At 31.0% G+C, this 22,690-nt stretch overlaps 1 protein-coding gene across 7 annotated transcripts; it reads right to left on the minus strand.

Moving 5' to 3' along the window:
* Window positions 1-267: 267 nt before the first annotated feature.
* Window positions 268-22,684, minus strand: LOC143043814 (uncharacterized). 7 transcript variants are annotated; one of them, XM_076216011.1, is made up of 10 exons: window positions 22,554-22,684; window positions 18,927-18,976; window positions 16,907-16,995; window positions 14,381-14,619; window positions 11,300-11,363; window positions 10,432-10,559; window positions 8,208-8,326; window positions 5,835-5,967; window positions 2,095-2,191; window positions 268-533 (listed from the first exon to the last, which is right to left on the minus strand). In XM_076216011.1, exons 3-10 carry the CDS (start codon window positions 16,962-16,964, stop codon window positions 448-450), a joined length of 924 nt encoding a protein of 307 aa, XP_076072126.1. In that variant the 5' UTR covers window positions 16,965-16,995; window positions 18,927-18,976; window positions 22,554-22,684; the 3' UTR covers window positions 268-447. The 7 variants fall into 7 exon arrangements, with proteins under 7 accessions (XP_076072126.1, XP_076072141.1, XP_076072150.1 ...); XM_076216026.1 differs by lacking the exon at window positions 16,907-16,995 and adding an exon at window positions 17,109-17,254 and having other exon boundaries at window positions 22,554-22,683; XM_076216035.1 differs by lacking the exon at window positions 16,907-16,995 and adding an exon at window positions 17,075-17,254 and having other exon boundaries at window positions 22,554-22,683.
* Between the last annotated feature and the right edge of the window lie 6 nt (window positions 22,685-22,690).

Genomic DNA, 22,690 nt, shown 5'->3' on the forward strand with positions numbered 1-22,690 from the left:
CATATTCGTTAAAGACTAATAGATAAATCATTTGAAAAGTATTTTAAAAAAGTCTTCAAATTAGCTAAAAAATGTATTTTAATGGAATAAAAGTATTAAATGTCCAAGAAGAAATACAAAAAGTTGCATACATTTGTCAAAAATAAATGTGTTATTTTAGAGAGTGGATTTGTTTATATACCAAAAATGACATCACATATTAGAATTTCTCTTTTTTTCTGTGTATAAGATTGATTTTCATAGTAAAAAATAGCTAACAATGTTACGTACATCAAGAAAGATTATATTCCATAATGAAACAAATACAACATATTAACATCAATTCAAATATAAAAATGTGCAAAAATAGGAAAATCTTGATCTGACTGATCGTACTTTTATCCCACACACTATGAATTGGTTTCTTCATTTGATCCATCATTAATGTTTCCTATAGAACTGTTAATGCTATCTGCTCAACATATAAGTTGTATTAGCAAAGTAACTCTGTAATGGTATGTGCATCATTTCTACTAAGTATGCATAATTCCTCTCTGAAAAAAATAAAAGAAAGGTAAATAACAGAATCAATACCGGTAATGTGTTTGAAAAGTTGCAACCATTAAATGTCCTATTTACAATGGCAATTATTCAAATACTGTAATGCTGAGTTCACACGTAATTCGAATTTGATTCACATTAACTAATTTGAATTGGTTTAATTCGCATTCGAAACGTTTAACGGCCAAACGTCAATTCTAATTCGAATTGCAATGCGCGTCAAATTCGCTTTACTGTCCTAACTATGTTAACTTTTAATTGGTATTAACAAAACGCGTATTTCTAATGCAAATTAGTTTTCGAATCAATTCGAATTAAAAAAGAAGAGTGTGTGAACGCGATTAGCGAATTCAATTCAAATTAAATGTACATGTGAACGAGGCATTACTGTTCTTATGCATCAAAAATAAAATTTCTGTCAGCTTTAAAAAAAGATAATCAAAATAAAATATCTGCCAAACATTTTTGAATTATTTTTATATAGTGCATTAACTTTTGTTAAATTGTCAAATTCGCTTTACTGTCCTAACTATGTTAACTTTTAATTCGTATTAACAAAACGCGTATTTCTAATGCAAATTAATTTTCGAATCAATTCGAATTAAAAAAGAAGAGTGTGTGAACGCGATTAGCGAATTCAATTCAAATTAAATGTACATGTGAACGAGGCATTACTGTTCTTATGCATCAAAAATAAAATTTCTGTCAGCTTTAAAAAAAGATAATCAAAATAAAATATCTGCCAAACATTTTTGAATTATTTTTATATAGTGCATTAACTTCATGGCAAATGATGTGGTCAAATAAAAGAAAACTTTCACAATGAGTGTTATTCCATTACTTGTTTTATATACATTTATGGTATGAAATGTCATTAAACAATCTTATTGCATGTATAGAAGTAGGTGTTGATTCATTTTCAATTGCATCGTAATAGTCAAACATGTTGATTTAAAGAATTCAACATGGCTAAGCCTGAAATTTCCAGTGTTGAACATTTGACCCATGAAGCATGCATATCACATCACATTGTTCAGTTACAAATAGATATAGGAAGATGTTGTGTGAGTGCCAATGAGACAACTGTCCATCCAAATAACAATTTATAAAAGTAAACCATTATAGGTCAATGTACGGCCTTCAACACGGAGCCTTGGCTCACACCGAACAAAAAGCTATAAAGGGCCCAAAATTACTAGTGTAAAACCATTCAAACCGGAAAACCAACAGTCTAATCTATATAAAAAAGTCTGTAACACCAACCTAACAATCTTTGTTTTATGAAATTTTACACTAAAATAACAACTGAAGTGGACTGATTTGTTTATTTTTGCTTTACAATAGAGATAACTGCTTTGTATTTGAAAAATCGACTAAGAAAAATGAGGATGATACTGTTGCAAATTGAGTTTACCATATAAATCAGGTGGAAGGAACAGCCATTTTTGTATATTAATGTGTTTGTACTAAAGGTAGATATTGAATGTGAATAAACTGGTTGACAATATATAGTTCATCATAAAAGAAGAAGCAAATTGAAAGGAGAATATTTACCATTTTCAGGTGTAATAAAGCCATGCCTAACTAGGAAATCCAATACAATCAGAGCAGAATTAGGTTTAAAGTCATCTGATACTATGGCATCCATAACCTGTCAAAATAAAATAATTAGGGTAATTTTGATACGGTTAAAACAAGTTGGTGGAAAATGTTAATGTGTATCAATAAAATTTCAAAATTCCTACCAACACTTGTTTTATTAAGTATGATACACCACATTTTTGAAACAACATTTTCCCTTTCATCTGATACTTTGCATCTGAGTTAGGCCAGGATTTTTTAATTTGTTGGTTTACGGATCCGCCGTCCCTGTTTTGACGATTTTCAGAATAAAAATAAAATTGACTTTTCATGCTTTTTTTATTCCTGCTGACCCTAACAAATGCATTATCCCTGAAAAATAATTAAAATATTCTTTTTTTAAGAAATGAAATGCATTAATCAGTAACAAAATTGATAACACTTTCTGTTGTGAAAAAAAAAAAAAACCTTCCAATTTACGTTTCTAAATAGACAAATCAATTATAACTGACCTAGAAATGTGGTTTGCGCAAATAATATTGCGGAACAAAACCTGTGTTTAAAACCAATTACACAATAAGTTTGTTTCCCTTATTTGTCATCAGTCCGCAAGATGAATCATCTCAAAAAAATAGACTCGTCCAAATGTGGACAGGTCGGAAGACATCAAGTTAAAGTACTGAATATTAACAAATCATTTGGAATTTTCTTGTTTCGTAGATAATCAAAAAATATCGTCCATTTGGATAAAAAACAGGAATGCATGACAACAGATTAACCCGACTCATTTTTCCAGTGGATGAGTCTATAACGTTTTTGACATGTGTGTTGAAACTAATTTTTGTACGACTTTTTTTACATTTTTTTCTTTATCAGTTTTTGTGCTTGACGATCATTATTCACCAAGTTTTCTTGAATTGATTAAGAGCTACGCAAATCTGTTTTCCTTGTTTGTGAAATGGTGCACTCCCCCCTTTTTTACGGGAAATTGTTAGACAATGTCAAGCGATGTTTATGACAGCTGATCAATAATATTTCATCTAACTAAAATCAAAAAGAAATGATGACAAAATAGCATAACAAACATATTGTTAGAAAGGTGAAATAGATATTTATTTTGCATATTTTTCTGTCTTGAAAGATTTTTTTTCCCCACTGACCGACCCTACTTTTTCATGCAGAAAATCTGTAAACCAACAAATTTAAAAACCCTGGCCTTACCAATTCTTTATTTATAGCTATACTGTGAAGTTTTATTTGTACAGGTCAAAAGTAAGTCCCAGAAACTATAATGACAGAATTTTTGTCAAACCTCCCTTTTCCAATGTATTTTTTGGAACACACACTGTCAAATATTTGCCAAACTTGACTAGATGATTACCCATGAGAAAATCCACTATAGATTTTGGTGTCAATAGGTACAAAGTCAAGGTCAGCACCTATTGGCAGACTGAAAGTTTGACAAAAGTATTGTTTAAGAATGTTATCTTTTGAACCAAATTTGACCAAAACTAATTTCAATATGCCCCATGGGATTAAAAAGACCGTTATATAGTTTGGGGTCAATAGGTTAAAGATCATGGTCACAGCAGCTAGTTACAGAAGGAAATTTGATTCCACTTGTTGTCTACAAACAATCCAACCTCAGCTACAGAATGCTACTTGGAGACACAATAAAACCAGATGCTCTGCAGGGTGCAGCTTTATACAACCACAGAAAACTTAAAAAAATTTAAAATGGACATTTACCTATTATGGTCCAATATCCAAAATCTAAATACATGGTTAAATTCAGCATATCATAGAACCCCAAAAATTCAATTTTTGATTAAATCAAATAATGTTCAATTTTAGACCCTTTAGACCTCAATGTGGACCAATTTGATAACAGGGCCCAAATATTAAAAATCTAAATACATGGTTAGATTCAGCATATTAAATAACCCCATATATTCAATTTTTGTTGAAATCAAACAAAGTTTAATTTTGGCCCAATTTGAACCAACTTCAAAACTGGGCCCATAATCAAAAATCTAAGTACATGTTTAGATTAAGCATATCAAAGAACCCAAAGAATTCAATTTTTGTTAAAATCAAACTAATTTTTATTTTGTACCCTTTATACCTTAATGTAGACTAATTTGAAAACAGAAACATAAAATAAGAATCTAAATACACAGTTTAATTTGGAACCACATAATTCATTTTTTAATGAAATCAAACAAATAAAATTGAGAATGGAAATGGGGAATGTGTCAAAGAGACAACAACCCGACCATAGAAAAAACAACAGCAGACGGTCACAAACAGGTCTTCAATGTAGCAAGAAATTCCTGCACCTGGAGAAGTCCTTCACCTGGCCCCTAAACAAATATATACTAATTCAGTGATAATGAACGCCATACTAATTTCCAAATTGTACACAAGAAACTAAAATTAAAATAATACAAGACTAAAAGCTTAGTTTTTTACCCTTTTGGCCCCTAATTCCTAAACTGTTGTGAACAAAACTCCCAAAATCAATCACAACCTTTCTTTTGTGGTCATTAACCTTGTGTTAAAATTTCATAGATTTCTATTTACTTATACTAAAGATATTGTGCAAAAACCAAGAAAAATGCTTATTTGGGACCTTTTTTTTTGGCCCCCAATTCCTAAACTGTTAGGACCAAAACTCCCAAAATCAATCCCAACCTTCCTTTTGTGGTCATAAACCTTATGTCACAATTTCATAGATTTCTGTTTACTTATACTCTAGTTATTGTGTGAAAACCAAGAATAATGCTTATTTAGGCCCTTTTTTGGCCCCTAATTACTAAACTGCTGGGACCAAAACTCCCAAAATAAATCCCAACCTTCTTTTTATGGTCATAAACCTGTCAGTGTGTTTAAATTTCATAGATTTCTATTAACTTATACTAAAGTTATAGTCCGAAAACCAAATGTCTTCAGACGACGACAACGCCAACGTCCTACCAATATACGACCAAAACATTTTCAAATTTTGCGGTCGTACAACAAGAATGTGTCCCTAGTATATATTTTGGGGTCAATAGGTTAAAGGCCAACAGCAGCTAGTCATAGAATGAAATTTGATTTCCACTTGTTATCTATAAACAATCCAACCTCAGCTGGAGAAGTTACTTGGAGACACTATAAAAAATGTCAGTCTGTCATCGAGTTTACAAAGTTTAAAGTGAAAGATTGGGGAAAGTCTTAATTGGGGACATTTACTTATGAGCCATAAATCATATCATTCCTTATCTTTGGTTGAAATTGCACCTTAAGTTGAAAAATACTACTTTTGATTATTGGTCAAAAGGTCAAGGTTACAGAAGCAATAATCAGAAAGTTTGGGCAATTCCCCCCTTCCCAACATTTCACATACATATAAATTGTCAGTAGACTTTTAGTCTTAAATGTACTCAACACAAGCAAAAATTCTGCAAAAGATTTGTAAAGATCTTAACTTGGCTAATGCATCAATGGTGCTGATGCTTCTGTAATTTTTATGTTGAAGCATCAACACGGTTAAGACCAAACCAAACTTTTTTTCGGACATTTATGGGTAAGCACTGTTAAAGTCACAATGTTGCTCCCATAAACACAATTGATTTTTTTCTGTGGCCTAATGGGCAAATGGTGATTTATTTGAAATACCAATGGTATATTAGGAACACATCTGTCTATAGTAATATACACAAATAAACTACCTGTTCTATTGTCATCAGTTCAAAAGCTCCAACTTCACCATCAGCATTCACAGGTTGGTAATCAGCTGGTAACTTCAGGTCAAATAAATATTCACATGCAGGAAAAATTCCTCGTTTATCTTCCAATATATAGCTGTAAACATAATAAATTAAATATAATATCAACGCTTCATTTCTGAAAAGAAAAACATTTATTGTATAAATCGTTCAGTCTTTAAATGGAGTAAAGTACTGTAAAATGTGAAATTTTTACCAGAATCAGACCTTTACAAAAATCATGATAGAGAGAAATTCTAACGTTACTTTGATCTTTAAGGAAGACCAAAACTTGACTTAAAAATTGCTAAAATTAAATCTCATGAACAGGTTTTTCCTTAGAAATCATGAAAGTTAAGCACTGCAAAAATAAACCATTTTACAGTAGTACTTACAAAAAAAACGTATGTCCAAAACATCCATTTCTTTATTACTTAACATTTAGTAATGGACATACAATTGAATAACTCTTAAAGAATCGGCAGATTTTTGTACCTATTGCCGATTCAAGGGATACTCACGTTTAGTGGTTTCATTGGAATAGACCAACCATCAAGTATTACTCTGCTTATTCCAGAGGCTTTGCCCATTTAGAAATGGACCTCAGCTTATTCCAGAGGCTTTGCCCATTAACAAATGGACCAAATACTTTTTTAAGTTGAGGTTTATATTCATTTCTTCAAACTGATTAACTGTCAAAAAATTGTGGCCCATTGTTAATGAAATGTTGTACGATATGTTGTCAGTATCATTTTAATGTGTACTTAAGGGGGCTCGCGATTCTAAATCAATTTTTTTATTTAATATAGGATTTCTCTATATTTTTCTACAAATAAACTTTATCTTATACTTAATACCAAAATGAAATAAAAAAGGGGGTCACTGTTCATTTATGCTCACAACCTGCCTTTGAAAAAAGCATACATTTCTGTTAATGTCCCTTTTTTCTGTTAACTAATAGGAGAAATAGTGGTAATATTGAAATAAAAAAAGAACTAAATTACAGAAATCGCTCAAATTTTACAATTATTTAGTTTATGTACAGCTTATTCGAAAACAACAATTAAAAATATAGGTCACCGATGAGTTAAAAAAGATATTTCAATTTTAATGCCAAAAAAATGGCATTTTTGCACCAAAGGGAGATAATTTGGAGCACTTCAATGACATCTACATTTTAAAAGTCACCTGGGGCCAACATTAATTGATATTATGGAATTACTTTTGTACCATATGATAAAGTAACAACTACTAAAGGTAATAAATATAAATTTGTAATGAAAAATTAATGTTTAATTTTTTTCTGAAAATCTTATACCTGCGAGCCTCCTTAATACAACCGCACCTTCAAATATATACAGTTAACTTTCTGATATGAAAGCAAACGGATATAATATGTTTTTAGATTACTAGAAGCTGTCTCATCAACACATAATCACAAAAACAACTTCACAGATATTTTATTGATGGAACCATATATATGTATGTACATGACATATTTTGTAAACAATCCAGATGTTTCTAAAATACAATGAAATTCATCATCGTGCCCTCCAATTCTAACTAAAACCAATCATTCAAAGTGATTGATGTCTTTCCCAGACCTTGATATTAAATTTTCACATGGTTATATATACACAAAAATTTATCATAAACAGAAAGACTTTTCCAATCTATTCTTCCATTCGTAGCTTCTTCTTATTGAGTCCATTGTCTGAGGTGCATGTGTGTTTATAGTGACGTCTTGGATTTAAAGAATGTAATATTTTATCAAACTGATAATTTTGGACTAACCTGATAATAATTTAAAGCATGAAGCAATAATTTAAAATCTGTTTTGTTTTTCTACACAGTAATTTGGGTGGCATTACAAAAGATCAATCATCTGAAGTGGTTTTCCTGTTCTGCTTTTTATTCTATTAAAGTTCTTTTATGTAATAGCACATTTTGTATATCTATTGAGAAAGATAAGTAACAGAGATTAACAAATATTTGTGTTGATCCTGTCTCATTTGAATGTGCCTGTCCCAAGTAGGAGACCTTGTCAGTAGATGTCATGTGTTATAACTAAATGTTTGGTTTTTTTTATCTTGAAGAATTGTGTGTCAAGTGTATATCTTTGATTTTTTCGTTAAAAATGTTTTCTGATCTTTTATTAGTATGATTTAGAGCACGGCAAATTGTGTAATCTCCTGTGTATTGTTAAAGACTGTATGTTGCTTTCAAATTACTTATTTTGTTTGATTGCTATCTCATTGATATATATCCCACATCTCCTTTTAATAATATCCACATCCCTCCTGTACCTCTTTTGAAATAGAAATATTTGCCACTAACCTAACACACCCTACTCCTATTAGTTTGTCTGTCAGATCTTTAGGTATTGATGCTTCCTCTTCACATTCTTTAATTGCACAGTGTCTTACTTTTAATCCTGAGGCCAGCCCACCTGCACACTGAAATAAGTCATAAAAACATTCAAATCACATAGGTATATACTGTCAATAAACAAGCATTCTGTAAGTATTGCATGGCAATACATAGTCCCCTACAGGTTAAAAATTCATTGTATTGGAACAAAATTATAACTTGATCTATAATTTGGTGTAAACTACTTTATATATGTAGGACTCTAAAGTGCGATGGGGACGCTAAAGTACTATGGTCACGCTAAAGTGTGATGGTATACCCTAAAGTGCGATGCCACCATACGCTAAAGTCTGATGGTCCGTGAAAGTATTATGTAAGAAACGCAGTTGGATTATGACGTTAACAGTCGTTTATACAAACCCTTGTCCTGCAGCCGACTTGGCACTTTACTATATAAATACAAAACAGTATACACATAGGTTTCCTGTGTCCTGTTTCTACTGGAAGAGAACATGCATGTCCAATTATATCATTGTTTACGTTGCAGTTTAAAATATTATCGATTTTATTCAAAGTTAAGCGTACAAAAAAGTTTGTTCATTGTAGGAAAATATAACATGTATTTGTACTTGTTACAAAGAGGGAGAAAGCTTGGAGAATATATTGCATTTTCCCCATAACTAGATTAAAGCTTGTACAAATAATATTACTTGTTCCAACATTTTGAATTCGTAATTACAATGACGAATGTACAAAAAAAAGGTGGGGGCGTTTAGAATATTGATGAATTGTGTGAACGGCAAGCTACGCCAATTATCCAAATATTTTTAAATACGTTTGAATTGAAGAAAAAAAAATTATCAGGAAACACATTATTCGGTCACACCTAAATCATCTCTTTAGCAATTATTACGTGGTTCGTCTTCTATTTATAAACGTACTAAAGCAAACAAATAAGCATCGCACTTCAGCGTGAGACACCATCATACTTTAGGGTAGACCATCGCACTTTAGCGTGACCACCGCACTTTAGAGTACCATCGCACTTTAGAGTCCTACATATATATATATAAAATCAAGTCAATATCTTCAAGCATGAAGAAAAAAAGTGCAGAAGACTGATTATTTGAGTGAATTCAAATTCAAATTCCAAAATCCCAAGCTTAAAAAATACCCAATTCCGGAGTCCTGATAAAGGTCATCCCATCATTATAAAACTATATTTCAATTATCAAATCAATACGCTCAAGTGTGACAAAAAATGTGTGGAAAACTTATTATTTTTGTTAATTTTCTAAGTCAGAGGACCATAACTCTGCACAAAATCATCAAACTGGAACAAGTTCAAATTTTTATTAGACAGACAGACAGACAGACAGACAGACAGACAGACAGACAGACAGACAGACAGACAGACAGACAGACAGACAGACAGACAGACAGACAGACAGACAGACAGACAGACAGAGTGTAGCATAATTGCCAATGAGAAAACTATCAATAATGACCAAAAAACATAGATTCGACACAATCTTAATATAATATTTGCTTAAATATGCAAAAGTGATTAGACACAAGTCAATCAAACTTAGAAAGTCTTCTGAAAATCTTGCATCACTTTATATATGAGTATTCTTTCAATATTTATTCTGTGGCCATAATGGACCCTTTTCTTTTTTCTGTATTTTTTTTTCTCACCAGAGCCGACATTATCTATCTTCTCACCATGTTATCAAACTTATTAGGGTATGTAGGTTTAGTGGCTGATCTTCACCAGAGCCTGACCTAAGTGTCATACTAACCATATTATCTAACTTATTAGGGTATGTAGGTTAGTGGCTGATCTTCACCAGAGCCTGACCTTAAGTGTCATACTAACCATATTATCTAACTTATTAGGGTATGTAGGGTTAGTGGCTGTTCTTCACCAGAGTCAAACCTTAAGTGTCATACTAACAATATTATCTAACTTATTAGGGTATGTAGGTTTAGTGGCTGATCTTCACCAGAGCCTGACCTTAAGTGTCATACTAACCATATTATCTAACTTATTAGGGTATGTAGGTTTAGTGGCTGATCTTCACCAGAGCCTGACCTTAAGTGTCATACTAACCATATTATCTAACTTATTAGGGTATGTAGGTTTAGTGGCTGATCTTCACCAGAGCCTGACCTTAAGTGTCATACTAACCATATTATCTAACTTATTAGGGTATGTAGGTTTAGTGGCTGATCTTCTGGCAATCCACATCATTAACTGATTGTCTTTTTCTATAAAACCATTGATATGTACACCATAACTGATAGCTCCAAATAAACCTGAAAAATATTTGAGAATACAATTTTCTATTTGTATTTAATTATTTTTTACTGTTTATAAATATCTAATTTGAAATGAAAGGAAACAGAAGTAGAAAACCATCCGAAGACTGTTGCAAGTTTCTATGTCTATTTATGTTTTGTGTTAAACCTGTCGTTTATAATTATAACAGGGTCACTAGCCTATCAACAGTGTTAGTGGGTGATATAACTAATTGATAAGACAGTCCAGTCAGAAATTTACACAAAAAGTGAATAATGGGTGGGGGGTTAACTTCGATATTTTTTTGGTAGAGGTGTGCCATTTTTGCCTCAAAAAACGTATCCATTTTAATATAACATTCACTGAAATTCAGTACCTATAGTTATATAAATATTTAAGAAAGAATGACCTATACTTATATACAATATTTAAAATATGACCCATGCTTATATAAGCACTAACTCACAGGGGTTCATTTGGGAACTTATTTGAAAGCACTTTGTTTAAAAGGTGAACTTTCAAATGAATTGATTTAATTTAATATAATAATTGACCATTAATAATGTAAGATTCTCAATAGCATATTTATATATGATATGTAGATCATACACCAAATCTCGCAAAATTATGACCCATATTTTTGGCACATCCCCGGTAACATGGGCATAACTTTGGCTTTCAAAATATACATACATCCTGTATCTTATTTACATTCTAACATTTATTTAATATCTGATTGAAATTGAACTAGACTTACATACTCCAGACCTTTCAACTTCCATATAGGCTTTCTCTTTTGGTGATGTCCTAATGTCAAACGTCTAAAATATACATATTAAATATTGTATAACTAAACAGCTGATATAGAACTTATATTCTTTAGATATTTTCCCCCCATGATTATAGGTTGTATACTTTTAAAAAAGTTTGGTAAAATTTCATGATGGTTTGAACAGGAAGTTATTGATGTCTAAATAATTTAACAACAGACTGAACCTAAATGTTGATCATGGCTGTAGTAGCCACTGCTGTTATTTAACAATAGACTGAACCTAAATGTTGATCGTGGCTGTAGTAGCCACTGCTGTTATTTAACAACAGACTGAACCTAAATGTTGATCATGGCTGTAGTAGCCACTGCTGTTATTTAACAATAGACTGAACCTAAATGTTGATCATGGCTGTAGTAGCCACTGCTGTTATTTAACAACAGACTGAACCTAAATGTTGATCATGGCTGTAGTAGCCACTGCTGTTATTTAACAACAGACTGAACCTAAATGTTGATCATGGCTGTAGTAGCCACTGCTGTTATTTAACAACAGACTGAACCTAAATGTTGATCATGGCTGTAGTAGCCACTGCTGTTATTTAACAACAGACTGAACCTAAATGTTGATCATGGCTGTAGTAGCCACTGCTGTTATTTAACAACAGACTGAACCTAAATGTTGATCATGGCTGTAGTAGCCACTGCTGTTATTTAATCATGGCAGTAGTAGCCAATGCTGTTATTTAATCATGGCTGTAGTAGTCACTGCTGTTATTTAATCATGGCTGTAGTAGCCACTGCTGTTATTTAATCATGGCTGTAGTAGCCACTACTGTTATTTAATCATGGCTGTAGTAGCCACTGCTGTTATTTAATCATGGCTGTAGTAGCCACTGCTGTTATTTAAATACTGTGTTCAACAAAAACCGCTTAAGAAACAACAGTCCTAAATATCATCATGATCATGTAGGTTTATAAAAAAAAAATTGTTACCAGAAGTTTTTGTAGGAGGACAGAAAAAATCTATAATACATATTCCTGCCATCTCAAAAAACATTTCAGTTGAATTAGTTTGTATATCATACTTGTGGATTGGTGTAAATCGCAATGCATACATGTATGTATCTTTGTTTTTTCTCAATCTAATTATGACTTTTGAACACCTTGATACTACTGTTGTCTTTATTAATATTTACTATTTTCATGATTTTGGGGTACATACATACAGTATATCTTATAAAACCAGATGCTCCGGAGGGCGCAGCTTTATACGACCGCAGAGGTTGAACCCTGACCGGTTGGGGCAAGTATGGACACAACATTCAAGCTGGATTCAGCTCTAAATTTGGATTGTGATTAAATAGTTGACACAGGTTTCTGACACAGAATGAATGTGGTCTTATGAACTTAAAATACTTTTTTTTCCTTTGAGCAATTCACTATGTTGTTGAATATTAATCCTCTCAAAAAAATGTTTGAAGAAATTTTCTTTTTATTTATGAAATCTGAAATGAGAAAAATTTAACCCCCTCCCCCCCATTTTTTTTTTCACATCCCCCTTTCCCTTTTTCCAAAACTGATCTCAATTCAAATTTCTAATGTAGTTTGCAACAATAACTACTCATTTAAATACATCATAAAATATTAAAATGTAACAAAAGGTGCTTGTTATCACTGAATGGTTTAATTTATCAGTTGGTAGTAAAAGTGAATATACATTGTATATTGTATAAAACAATGATTTAAGTTGATTCAACTACTATTCTGGACAAATAAAGATAACTCCAATCAATTGAAAATTTCTTGCTATTGCACAATATTGTGCAATTAGATATTTCTTGCTATTGCGCAATACTGTGCAATTGAAAATATTTGCTATTGCACAATACTGTGCAATTGAAGATTTCTTGCTATTGCGCAATACTGTGCAATTGAAAATTTCTTGCTATTGCACAATACTGTGCAATTGAAGATTTCTTGCTATTGCTGAATACTGTGCAATTGAAAATTTCTTGCTATTGCACAATACTTAATATAATAATTTTGGATCCTGATTTGAACCAACTTGAAAACTGGGCCCATAATCAAAAATCTAAGTACATGTTTAGATTCAGCATATCAAAAAAGCTCAAGAATTCAATTTTTGTTAAAATCAAACTTAGTTTAATTTTGGACCCTTTGGACTTTAATGTAGACCAATTTGAAAACGGGACTAAAAATTAAGAATCTACATACACAGTAAGATTTGGCATATCAAAGAACCCCAATTATTCAATTTTTGATGAAATCAAACAAAGTTGAATTTGGACCCGATTTGGACCAACTTGAAAACTGGGCCAATAATCAAAAATCTAAGTACATTTTTAGATTCAGCATATCAAAGAACCCCAAGGATTCAATTTTTGTCAAAATCAAACTAAGTTTAATTTTGAACCCTTTGGACCTTAATGTAGACCAATTTGAAAACGGGACCAAAAATTAAGAATCTACATACACAGTTAGATTTGGCATATCAAAGAACCCCAATTTTTCAATTTTTGATGAAATCAAACTAACTTCAATTTGGACCCTTTGGGCCCCTTATTCCTAAACTGTTGGGACCAAAACTCCCAAAATCAAACCCAACCTTCCTTTAGTGGTCATAAACCTTGTGTTTAAATTTCATAGATTTCTATTTACTTAAACTAAAGTTATGGTGCGAAAACCAAGAATAATGCTTACTTGGGCCCCTTTTTGGCCCCTAATTCCTAAACTGTTAGAACCAAAACTCCCAAAATCAATCCCAACCTTCCTTTTGTGGTCATAAACCTTGTGTCAAAATTTCATAGATTTCTATTCACTTAAACTTAAGTTATTGTGCGAAAACCAAGAATTCTATTCACTTTTACTAAAGTTAGAGTGCGAAAACTAAAAGTATTCGGACGACGACGACGACGACGCCAACGTGATAGCAATATAAGACGAAAAATTAAAATTTTTGCGGTCGTATAAAAAAGCAATTAACACCACTGTATTTGTAACATATATTTGATTTAAATGATTAACAAAGTACTATATATTTCTTACTTCATTTCTCCATCCATTAAGAGTCACTAGTACTTTTTGTTCTCGTAAATCTGTCAACACTTTGTGTACTTTCTCACTTCTTTCCTTTAAAGTTTTCAGGTCATCAGACAATTTCAGCATGGTAGGGGATGAAATGAACACATCGGTGTATTTCTGTAGATGGGGTAGTACATCTGGTCGGATTATTCCTACTTGCTTGTCACTTACAAAAAATGGAAGACATTTCAGTTTCGAGGATCCTGTCGATTAAACATAATAAAATTAATATTTGTTGTCAGACTTTATAGAGATATGTACACTAAAAAACATACTGAAATGTGTGACAGCCTGACATACCTGCCAACTGTCACTATTTGCCAATAGGCCCCCAGGATTCCTCTATGGGTAAGGTCTGAGTCTTCTAAATGTAAACAGTCTTCAAGCTTGGCCTGTAAAATTGCTTTCGAGCTTGTAAAATTCTTCTCTACAAGCCAACAGAATCACCAATTGATCTTCTGGCTTGTGGACTAAAAAGTTAAGCACCAAGGCTGTATAAATATAAGAAACAGTGTTGCAGACCATGTTTGGGTATGTGAAACACTCAAAATACTATTAAATAAATAATAATACCAGATGAACAACTTCAAGTCCAGTCCATATTTTAGGAAAACCTGATTAGTGTTTACAAGATTATACAAAATTGTTCTTTAAATTTTCTGTTTGAAAAATGAAGTCTCTATTTTATATCCATTGCAATTTACTGCAACTTTAATTCTACAAAGTAAGACATTTTACATGTATTCCTACTCATGAAAGGTAGCAATCATGTCCTAAAAGCTTAGCATGTGGTCAACATGGTCAAGAAAACTTTGTTACTCTTAGTCATTGTTAATCAAAGTGATGGATATCACTCATGGAAAGATTAGAAGAGTAGTTTGAATTATTTCATATTAAGGTATGGTGGGGAAAAATGAACATTTATAAAGCGCTATTGCTGAAAATTGCATTTACAGCAGGTCTTTAGAAGGAAACTTGCTTTTCCAGTATGAGGATAAAATGAGCTCAAATTAAATACTATGGGTCTCTTAATTTGCACTATTTTATTTAAACTGCAGTTTATATCTTATCGAAATTATGTTGCCGGTTCTGAAGATGTTTCAAAAAACAAAAAATGCAAAAATTCTTCAAGTAAATGTTACCAACTATCCTTGTAAGACATAAATCTGGACCAACAGCTTAAAACTTTAAAGTGTCAACAAAAAAAATTTGAAAAATGTTGTTTTGGGGTATTTTATAAGTTGAAACAGAGGTTATATGGCATTGAAGATTAAAAGTTTTAGAGTGTCTATTGATCAATTTCTTAAGTATTTTTCAACACAGGGCATTGAAAAACTTATCTTATTGAAATGTGGATTCTTTCTTGAATGCAAAAATATATATTCACTTCTAAAATAGACTTAATGATTGATGGAAAATAAACTAATAAACAATGGTTTGTTATAATTAAAAGTTTTAAAATTTTTAAACTGTTTCAAGCCAATTCCTGATAAAAAAAAATGTACTAATTTAATTGTTGATTAATTACAGGTGATTATTGGAAATTTATCAAGTAAATTATAGGCATTACTTAAATACCTTTCATTTACTCATATTTATATTCATATTTCATTTTTTTTTAAGATCTTGTTAATCCATTTATCATTTATCTTTCAGATATAATTTACAGAATCACTTTATGTAATGTAGATCAAAAGTAATTGCCAATAAATAAATCTAGCATCCTTATATAAATACCAAACATCTAATATACACATTTGTGTATTCAATTATGAGGTCAAATACTTGTGTATTAAGAATTATATGTATATTGAGTGTTCTGTATAATTATGTAAGACTGAGGTTGATAGGTAATGTGGTCAATTTGATTGGCAGTTTAGGAGGTGGGGCATTGTAATTTCTTTAAGGTCCACCTTGTCTCTGATTGTTTACTGATAATGACAGTTGTCAATCATACTAGTTGAATCAATACCCAGTTTCCTAATCAAAATGTTTTTTAAAAAGCCTGCACATCAACACACCTTAATGACATACATTTTTGAATGAACTGCTCCAATAATATACCCAGTTTTTTTCAGTTTATATGTGTAGTATGTGCACATACATGAGAATCATAGGGAACTATATTTCAGTGTGAATACATTTAGTAACAGTAGCTAACCTGTCCTGTTGTTAGGGAGGCCGGTGCCTAAGTAAAGATTTAGAACAAGTTCTAATCTTTCCAAAAAATTAAATAATTACAAGCTATTAAAAGTTTTGATGATGTGAACTTACATTAATGTCAAGGTTGAATGACATAAGTCAGACTTACTCTCATTATAATGTTGCTTCATATTAGGTCTTCTTGAAGCTTGTTTAAATTATTGTTGTGTGAGGAAATTGATGATAAAATTGAAATTGATAATTGAGAATGATGTTGTCTGCTTATCTGGTTATAATTTATGTAAATATGTAAAGAGAACAATATTAACAATAGTTAGAAATATTTACCTGGTAACAGAAAATTATTGCATCTGTCCACCACATAAATGAAATTTCTGGCAGACATAATTTATTTTCTTATTTATCAACTTCTATATCTGCAAGTGATAACAATAAAGTCAATATATCATCACTAAACTATACTTTCATAGTGGAGTCATCACATAATGTGTTCACCTAAAAGACCAGCTGGTTGCTAGAAATTTCATACATGATATTTGGATCCAAACACACAAGAAGCTCTGCTGAAAAGTTCGAGTATACACAAAATCCAGCTGGAACTAGATAGGTTCAGATCACACACCTGTGACAAGGCGTCTGATGATTTTGCTAGAGTTGTCTTCCTTTGCACACTTTCTATTTCAATTAAAAAAAAAATGTTCAAATATCAAACATATGTTGAAACAAAACGATTGGATAAAAGGCAAAATCTGTTTAAATGCTTTCCTATAAGATGGATTGAATAATCTGATAGTTTATAATATGTTTCTGATAATTCATAGACCATTCATTCATTGTTGCAGTCAATCAAGGGAGGCAATCCTCCAACTTCTTTTTATTGGGTATGTTTATAACAAAGGATTTGTATAGTCTTACTATACAAATCCTTGTTTATAATAAATATATAATACATAAATATATATAATTCTGTCATATTTTAAACCACATAAATAAGTAATGGTAAAGTAAATGAAACATTAGTATATGATATATATTGACACAAATAAATAACCTTGTATCTATATTTGAAGACAGTCAAAAAGATCATTTATGAGATATGTTAAAAATAGATAAGTTTATTTCATTTCCTTTTGTATACATGGTAAACAATTGATTTAATTTTTATCAGTTACTTGTCATCTCTTTGTTTTAATATATACAATAACATGATGCCCTTTGTTTTTGGGAAGTGTATGTAAAGATTTTTGTCAAGAATGAATACACTATATCCTTTCTTTAGTTTGTTTTTTAAATGACAGACTTCTTTACTATACTTATATTTGTCAATCCATAATAATATGGACTCATGTACATTTTTTAAGTTGTTGGTTTTTCAGGTTTAAAAGTGTGTACACCAGTCAGAAAGTGTGACAGCACAAGGACAAAAGCTAAAGAAAATGCCTATTTCAGTTTAAAATTCAAGTTTATTGCTTTAAAAAGATAGTATTTTATTAAATGTTTGCTGAGTTTCAAATTTCTCACAATCTAGGGTCACGAGTGTGCAGACCAGTCAATTGTTTCACTTTACTAAAGTAATCCCACAACTATGATTTAATACAATAAATATAACTACACAATCATGACAATGTGAGGAAATACAATATATTATAAATAAAATATTGGAAAGTTTAAAATATTTATAAACAAATACAACCAATCACAGTGAGGATCCAGAAATTTTCATAAATGGGGGCCCGATTTCATCACGCTTCAGTGATTCCCTACATAAGCAACCAATTTTTTTCTCAAAAGGGGGTCCCAGAATCGTACAAAATCATTTTAAATGATTACTTATTTGGATATTATTTTAGATTCATTTTGGTCATATACATCTTTGGCTTTAAAAAGTTTTGGTTTAAGGATGTATTCTTCTGATGTTTCAGTCTATTAAATTCTGGAATTATTTCCAAAACATGTGATACAAGTGGAAAACATCGATGAATTAAAAAAAAAAATCAAATTAACTCTGTGAAAAAATTGTGTATTCACAATATTAAAGAAGTTTTTAAGAAATAGAATTTTCAAATTTTGATACCAATCAAGTCATTCTCATCAACCAAAATGTTTGGAAAATGGGTGAGGGATAAAAGAAACAATTTTACTAGAAACATGTACATCTCATATAAAAAAAATCTTTTCAAATTTCTTAAATATGTATTTTTCAATCATTAAAACGAAGAAGTTGAAAATACTATGCTTTTTGTTTTAAACAAAGAGAAAAATACCAAATTAACAAAATTGACAGCATGGTTAATTTGACACAAACAGCAACAACATTTTTATAAAACTTTCTTATATTAACACCTACCTATAGTTTGTTTAAGTTAACTTTATTCAGATTGGTCCTCTTTATCTCTACTGAAAGATGAACAAAAATTATATGTTAAAACTGTGATTCTAATATGAAGTGCTTCATTCGCTTTGTGAATAAACCCATGCTCTAAATCCAATAAAATTTGTTTGCGCATGCATATATTGACTAAGTACAGAATAATGAATTTTATCAAATTGGCATGCATTTAATATATTTCATTAACTTTAAACACTTATTCATTTATCATGATTGTAATGTGTTGCAATTCAAAATCGACATATTTGACCTAGCTAGATACGACAACCATTCATGCTGGCTGTTCTGCAAAACTATTCTTTCTGAAAAATCACATTGCCAGTGGTAAGCTTATTTACAAACAAAAAAAGGGAGCTTCATGGAATAGCCTACACAAACATGCTACACTTATACCGATCAGACACAGAAAGTACCTTAATTGTCCTGATCAGAATCGAAATAATTGATTGCAAGCTATACTTTATTGTAGTTTTAACATGGATAGGCATTATATTCATGTTATTTTGGCCCTCACTATCGATCGGGAAAAAATAATCACAAATATAATGCCTACCCATGTTAAAACTTCAATGAAGTATAGCTTGCATAAATTATTTCTTAATTGTTTTCATGATAAAAATCGATAAAAATGGGAAAATATCAGAATTGGGTACTTTCAAATGGCCATAGCAAAAACAGAAGTGCACCGCCTTATGATTTTTTTCTTCACCAATTATTTTTTACAGTCATATGTATACACAAAAAATCAGGTTAAGAAAAAAAGTTTAATTTTAGAAATTTTTGGCTCCTCAGAGGTTAAAGCAAACTGATGAAATACAAGGAACCAATCAATTGCTGGAAAATCTTAGTTTTATTGTCATTTTAACAAGCATTATTATTTTGCCATGGCAGGTATTTTGAGAACATTTACATTGATTTTGACTTAATTTTGGAATAATAAGTTTTTCATATAGGTTAAAAAAAAAGTTTAATAGGAAACAATTTTCTGTTTGATGTTTTTCAAAATGAAATAATCTTTGTTTTAAATTTTTTACTTAGATAAGTTTTATTTGGTTGAACACTTTTCAGACATGTATGTAAGTTACTCCTTTTCCAGGTAACTGAATATTTTTTTTCCCCTGTGCTGTAGACAAATCTAAACAAAATCATTTTTAATCAAAAATTATGTATTGCATATTTTGTCATTGTTTTCAGGATTTCTTACAATTTTATTATGCAAGATATGTCTAATATGTTGGTGCATTGTAGAGTTTGGATACTCTTTTACAATAACTTAACTAAGTGCAATATAAGATAAAATTCAAAGCTGTGAAATTTGAAGGCCAGGCTTATTTTTGCTACAGTAACAGATAGATAACCTTAAAAATAAAGAAAGGAAAATTGTGCATTAATTTTTCTTCTCTTAACATGATAATAGTTGTACTTGGTCTCATCCTTTGTTTGCTCTTTGAAATAGTCCCTTTGCTTTAGGTATTAGCGTTTTAAAGAGTTATTAATGTCTATAAAATGTGCAACATATTGTCTTAATAGATATATAAGAAGATGTGGCATGAGTGCCAATGAGACAACTCTCCATCCAAGTCACAACTTGTAAAAGTAAACCATAATAGGTCAAAGTACAGTTTTCAACACAGATTCTTGGCTCACACGGAACAGCAAGCTATAAAGGCCCCAAAAATTACTAGTGTAAAACCATTCAAACTGGAAAACCAACAGTTTAATCTATATACAAAAAGAGAAACAACAAACACTGTGACTTATGTGATTACCACATCAACAAAGGACAACTACTGAACATCAGATTCTTAAGTAAGGACAGGTACAAACAAATGCAACCAGTTTAAACCATTTAATAGGTACCAACCTTCAACCTTATCTGAAACAAAAGTGTAACATCACAACCAAGGGTCCGGAAACTGTCATATATGCCAGGCTTGACCGATTTGGAAACTCAAAAGTCCTAAATGATTTATTAGGATTTCTGTCTTTTTTTTTTACAGAATAATTTGGGTCATTTTATTGAGATCAGGGTTTTTCGGTCGCCATTTTGAACTTATTTTTGTTTGCAGGTCATCAAGAAAAATAGATTTGTTTGAGACAAAATAATTTTTTTACTGATTTGTGTTGCAACATAATAAATATTTATCATTAGTTTGTTGTTTATTCTATAGATGATATAAAGATTAAGATTAGTCTATTAAGTATTTTCATCATTCGAAGGTTACAATTTTTTATTATGTAATACTTTAACAAAAAAAATGTACCTGAGGATTCTTTGTTTAAATATAAAATGACATCATAAATCAAATTGTTACAACAAGACCAATATTGAATAGGTTTGCATATTTCAGTTACTTTTTCTAAGAATGAAAACACACACTTTACAATTTCATATTTCAGAAGCTCTTTATTTGATTTACCTTCATAAGTAACACTCATAGCCGAGGGGTGTAAAGGGCGGTATCTGCATGGAAGAACGCGAAATAATATTGCCATTTCACAATGAACGAACAATTAAAATGTCTCACAGGTTGAACATTTTATTGATTTCACAAAACACGGTGAATAAAGAACCTTTTTCACGGCTGCACGTGAAATAAAAATGGAAAACCAGTGAAAGTAATATGGAATTGATAGTACAAAAATAAAACACAATAGGCCTAAGTACATTGTTCATACACATTCACCAGGATTGGCTATTTTGTAACTATTCAGAATACGTAAATTACATTTAACATTTGCAGTTGAATTAGTTTTGAAAATAATATTATCCAGCTACATGTATACATGTGTCAATGAAAACAATGCTGCCTTGTTACACAGAGGTCAAGGGTTCGAGTCCCAAGGACAAAGTGATTGAGCAAAAAAAAACAAACATGCTCTCTGCTTACATTTGGCACTCAAGTATAAAACCACAGTGGTTTATAGAAGGGAGTTCTAGCTAAGACGTCACATGCGAGAGTCATAAAGGTATTAAGACTCTTGAGGTTAGGGAAATTTGACAGGATCCCTTCCCTTTATTATAAGATACTTAGTCAGCCTTTTAAAAGCAGTAAAGCTATGGAAGTACATCCTTAGCTTAGTCCGTTGAAGAGCTGCCTATAACATAAAGGTCTCAGGTTTGAGTCAAGGAAGAGACTAAATGATTTTGTAGAATCGTGTGCTGTGGTTACAGAATTTTCATAATATATTAATGAGAAAATAAACGTTTTGTAATAAAATAAAAAATCATTTGAAAGTACTGTCAATACTTAAATTTGTAATTGTCATACATGTGATGGACTGTGAAACTCAGATCAGGAGATTTGGAAATTTTGGTCAGGAGATTAGGACTCGTGCAGATCATGAGGTTTTTTATTGACATAAATTTTGTTGTAAATTTAACCGTATGATGTAGAAATTGCCTTTTAATGTGTTTTTTTCTTCAAATTTCCATCAAAATGTAATATGTTTATAGTGCCCTTGTTGCCTTTCTAATTGAATGATATCACATTATTGACTGTCTTAATTTGTGCTAAAAGTCCTAAAAAAAAGTTTTTGAATACCTCTTTTTAAAAAAAGATTTGGTGCTATTTCAATACCTGCCTTATATAAGTCGGTATAACTACCGGATATGGGAATTATTCAGACAAAAACCTGTCTAAATACAGTGTTAATTTTTAACATCTATCATTGTGTGTTTATTAGGTTTGGCCATGTGTGCAAAACCGAAACCAAATAGT

Source organism: Mytilus galloprovincialis, chromosome 1, assembly GCF_965363235.1.
Source record: "Mytilus galloprovincialis chromosome 1, xbMytGall1.hap1.1, whole genome shotgun sequence".
NCBI lineage: Eukaryota > Metazoa > Mollusca > Bivalvia > Mytilida > Mytilidae > Mytilus > Mytilus galloprovincialis.

What these genes read in the sequence shown, in the direction of transcription:
- LOC143043814 (XM_076216011.1), bottom strand. Translation starts at nt 16,964, where the DNA reads ATGTCTGCCAGAAATTTCATTTATGTGGTGGACAGATGCAATAATTTT. An exon ending in CTAATAAGTTAGATAATATG is followed by an intron (nt 8,327 to 10,431) that starts GTTAGTATGACA and finishes GACTTATTTCAG; the next exon opens with TGTGCAGGTGGGCTGGCCTC. An exon ending in AACTGATGACAATAGAACAG is followed by an intron (nt 2,192 to 5,834) that starts GTAGTTTATTTG and finishes TTATTTTGACAG; the next exon opens with GTTATGGATGCCATAGTATC.